This window comes from Salvia splendens, chromosome 7 (genome assembly GCF_004379255.2).
Source record: "Salvia splendens isolate huo1 chromosome 7, SspV2, whole genome shotgun sequence".
NCBI lineage: Eukaryota > Viridiplantae > Streptophyta > Magnoliopsida > Lamiales > Lamiaceae > Salvia > Salvia splendens.
Genome location: NC_056038.1, coordinates 33,473,219 through 33,477,858, shown reverse-complemented (window position 1 = coordinate 33,477,858; position 4,640 = coordinate 33,473,219). Strand labels below are relative to the sequence as shown.

Genomic DNA, 4,640 nt, shown 5'->3' with positions numbered 1-4,640 from the left:
ACACCAAATAAACGTGCACTTCATAATTTATTATTCTTATTAGAAAAATTATTAGTAGTAGTACTATTTTTATGAAAAATATTGTAGAGAAATAATCAACAACTCCTCTTGTAATATGGCATTCAATGGTTAAACTGAAAAAAATATATGGAACTTCATGATAAGAGAGAGACTGAAAAAAGTAACTATATATATTCTCATTTATCATTAATGAAGGTAATTACCTGCTAATTATACAAAGCAATTCGATAAGATAATTGGGCAGGTGAATTGATTATAGCCCAATAAGATATTTTAAATAAATTACAACAGGCCTACACAGAATTGGGCTTTTACCCTGTGATGAATCGACATTTTTTACTTTTTAAAAAATCTCAACTATATAAAAATTTTAGTGACATCTTAATAAATGACTCTTTGCTCAAAATCTAAACGAGATTAGGTTAATATCCTATTGAGATTTGAGACCTTGCAGAAAGACACCTTCCGCAGGAAACAAATTTCCGAAAGCTTTGTGGTTTTCTTCTTCTAATTTTCAACCATAAAACCTGCAAAGAAACCAAAATTAGTAAATATATTGCATTTGCAATTGAATACAAGCATGTATGAGAATAAATGTGTTCCAACACAATAATCAAAATTCAACCTTATGATGTCTAATTTTTGGTGGCTTCCAGCAGAGCAATCTCCTTGATCTTGCTTCTAGTCTTCTTCTGCACATTGATGAACATGAAATGTCACACCAAATAAAAGTTTAAATGTTGCTACACTGCACAGATTGTACATATATTATAATCTACAACACCAATGCTTACATATTTTCTTGTTCAAGCTTGTCAGCAGCTCTGGAGGCTGCTTCGCGCGCATCGGCATGCTTGATCACATGACCAAGAGTCACCCTTCTTCTAACAATGCCAAGCCTCTGCTTTCTCTCACTCAATTCCGGTTCATCATCTGCAGAAACACTTTGATTGTTCCTCTCAGACTCACTTTGAAAGTCATCCGAAACCGATACTTCTTGTCCTTGTAGCACAATAACCCCTGCTCCGGTACCTTCTCTCGACCATTGCCTTATCTCAATGGTTACTGCCGATCCAAGAACTGCCTCAAATGCTTGTATGATGCGCGAACTGAATTTTTCTACCACGGACTTTGTCAGCTGTGAATTGAATACCAGTTGCACTGTTGGAGCTGCAAAGTCATCACATCTTAGTGTATGAAAAGTAAAGACAAAACAAATTAGAGTAGGCATTGGATTTAAGTACCTGCACCGAAGCTCACGGAGGCCATCTTCCCTTCCTTGTGCATGAACTCTTTCAAGCTCTTTATTTTGATGTTTTCAAGAACTTTCAACCAAATCTCTTCAATCCCATCTGCATTCCCTTTTGGTGAAGAATCTACTCCATCCCAACTGCGATACGAACTAAAAACTGAAGACGAACTCAGGGCCGTGTAGCGCTGATCAGGAGCCAGCTGCAGCAATGCAGCCGTGAGCCAAGTCATCCTCTCACTCGACACCCTCAACTGCTTCTCGGATTCAGACAGTGTTTTCAGTGCATGCCGCAGCTTCTCCATATCTGCCTTGGATACTGTCACAGTCGTAAAACTTCATTAGGACACAGTAATACCATAGATTAAAAAAAGGCTAGATATTATAAAAAAGGCTTTATTTACAAGCTTGCTGGTGGAAGAACTTCCTCTTAGGCCATTGTTTTGCCATATGATAACTTCCAGCAAGAATATCAGTGATGATTGTGGCTAGCTGTGACAACAGAGCTAACGGCTCAACACCAGATGACATGATATCTCTCAGATTCTTCACTGTGTTGATTGTGTCAGCAGATAGTGCAAAATCAAGAAGATCCACCAACTTCTCATCTGAAATCAGTCCAATCTGTAAGGCAAAAACAAACAAAAAATGAATATATTTCTCATTTGTTAAAGAATAATGGATGATGGATGCACATATATACATATATATGTATACCAGTTTCTGCACCAAGCCCAGAGAGATCTCCCCCCCAAGCAAGCTCAACTGCTCCAGTGTCATCTCTGCATCTCTCAGAGATCCACAAGACCTCGATGCAATCAGCTTGAGAGCATCTCTATCAATGTGTACATCTTCCTTCCTCGCTATCAGCTGCAACGCACGCACCATCTCTGCTTCTTTCAGCTTGGGGAAAGAGAACTTCTCGCACCTGGATACTATCACATGGGGCAAAGCATCAAGACTCGAGCAAACAAGAATGATCACCACACGACTCGGGGCCCCACGGATAACCTTCAAGACTACACTCCAGCAATCAGAATCCATAGCATCACACTCATCAATTATGAACACGCCATACTGTGACCTGTGTTGGCAAGCTAAAAGATTCTGAAAGAGTTCAAGCAAGCCTTGGGAGTTGATATTATCAACTGGACCTATGTGCCTTATGTTTCTGCTCTTCCCCTTCTCATCTGCAATGCAAGGGTCACAAAATCCACAGGGTTTGGAGCTCTCCACAAACTGGCAGTTTAAGGCTCTAGCAAATATACGCGCGCACGCAGTTTTGCCAGTTCCGTGAGGCCCGTAAAATGCGTACATCAATCCGATTTTCTTCGTCATCACAGCATTTGAGAGAGCTTGCACTACCAGGCTCTGACCAACCACATCACTGAATGTTCTTGGCATGTATTTCTGAGTGAAGTTTTGATGCTGCCCCGGAACTGATGATCGCATTTCAGCAAGACTTAATTCTCCCGAGTCATCATCAATCCAAGGAACGCTATCAATACTTTTCTGAGATTCAGATGCATCAAGAAGCAGAGGCAATGCTTCTCCACCAGACTTGTTAGATTGACTGGAGTTCTCTGAAGTGATAGGTTTATCAGAGATGGCACCTTCTTTATTCGACCGTGATTCAGATAGGCCACGAGAGAGGCTCCGGCCAGTCACCTCAAGGAACGACTTTCCTCTGTGATGAATGCTCGACCAATTCAATGGAATTCCACACTTATTGGAGTGAATACTGCTGCAATTCTGATCAACATCATCCTCGTTCCCTTGGAGAAATGTGTTGGACGTTTCAGCCCTAGTTTTAGCATCTCTTGCTGCTAAACTAGGTCGGTTTCTTCTTCCACTGCGAAATCTGCGCCTTTTCTCCTTCTTCACAACCTTTCCATGGCTGTTTGTGCTTCTTGCCGGTTCCTCACCCTTCTCCTCTGCTTGAAGGGGCATGTCTTTCATGTTCACACTCTTATCATTGCGCCAATTCCTATTCGATTCTTCTCTCTTCATCGAACATTCTCCGCCATTCTCGAACCTTCTCTCCCGTATGTGAAGGATCGCATCGTCAATTAGAGAAGCAGAGCGAGTGTCTTCGGAAGGACCTCTCAGACGCCTCAACCTATGAAGGGCGACGAGGTCTCTCAAGTGAGTCGCGTCAGCCGCAGATGGACTCTGCTTGTGCACATGGTTCTTCAAATGGATGCAATTCGTCAGATGAATGTGGTTTTGCAGATGATCGCTTATGTTACCAATAACATATCTGTGTATTCTATCACCATCGCCATTCCCAGCCATGATTTGAAACCTAATCAATTGATCAGCAGGGGGAGAGATCGTCTTCAATTTCGGCAAACTCCGCCGACTTATCGCAGCTTCAGCATAAATTAATCACTCAATCAAGTTACTAGGGTGATGAACAGTGGCTATTTTCAGCAATGAATAGAAGAGAAGAGCAGAGATTCACCTGAATCATGGAGTTATAAACCGCATTTCCAAAACAAGCTGGATGTTGCTATCGTAAGCTCCCTTTCTGCGAGATTTCTAAGAAAGCAGATCTCTATTTGCTATGATTGCACTGAATTTGAAGAGGTTTCAGTTTTGCGAAGAGAGAAAGAGGTGGTGGTGGTGGTGATGGTGACAGTTTGCAGGGAGTTAGTTAGTACAGTCACGATCATATAAATAAAGTAGTTTGAACAGTGTCTATTTTAAATTGATTTTAATTCTAGTAATTAAAATGCTGTTAATTAATTTCCTTTAAGGTTAATAATAACGTTGAGAGTGGGGCCGCAGTTTCGAAGGGTAAGTTCACTCAATTCTATTCATCGAAAAGTATGGGAAAATAATTAAGTTGCCAACTTATTTGAAATTTCTTCCTTAATTTTACTTAAAAAAGAGTCAAGCACACATAAATTCTCTATGTTAATTATATTAGTAATACCATCATAATCTAAAATTAATACCAAATCTATATCCTTAGATTTTAAAATGAATGAATGAGATTAAACCTCACGAATTTCAATAAATAATAGGTAAAATATCAACAAAAGGGTAATATCGTCATTTAGTTAACATATAATTTTTTGTGGCTTTTTTTTATATCAACACAGTGATATGTGAATCTCAACGCAAGTACCAGAAAATATCAACACGGTTTTATTGATATTGTACATGCATTATATTGAGATTGTTTGATGCATTTATTGATAAAAATTTGTTTATCAACCTTTACGAAAACTGAAATAAAAATTATCAAATTTCATCATTCGAACGTCGTCGGAACATATGTCGTTAGAATCCTTATAAAATTATCTTTAATTTGATATATTTTTTGCGAAAAAATAATTCAAATCGAGAGAGTTACGTAAATTTA

The 4,640-nt window shown here is 39.2% G+C and overlaps 1 protein-coding gene across 1 annotated transcript; it reads right to left on the bottom strand.

Annotated features, from left to right (window-relative positions):
- Positions 1-202: 202 nt before the first annotated feature.
- On the bottom strand, positions 203-3,897 carry LOC121811122 (protein STICHEL-like 4). Its single transcript, XM_042211917.1, has 7 exons — positions 3,735-3,897; positions 1,988-3,642; positions 1,675-1,894; positions 1,266-1,589; positions 816-1,191; positions 647-713; positions 203-548 (listed from the first exon to the last, which is right to left on the bottom strand). The coding sequence occupies exons 2-7, from the start codon at positions 3,563-3,565 to the stop codon at positions 444-446; spliced, it is 2,670 nt and encodes an 889-aa protein (XP_042067851.1). The 5' UTR covers positions 3,566-3,642; positions 3,735-3,897; the 3' UTR covers positions 203-443.
- Between the last annotated feature and the right edge of the window lie 743 nt (positions 3,898-4,640).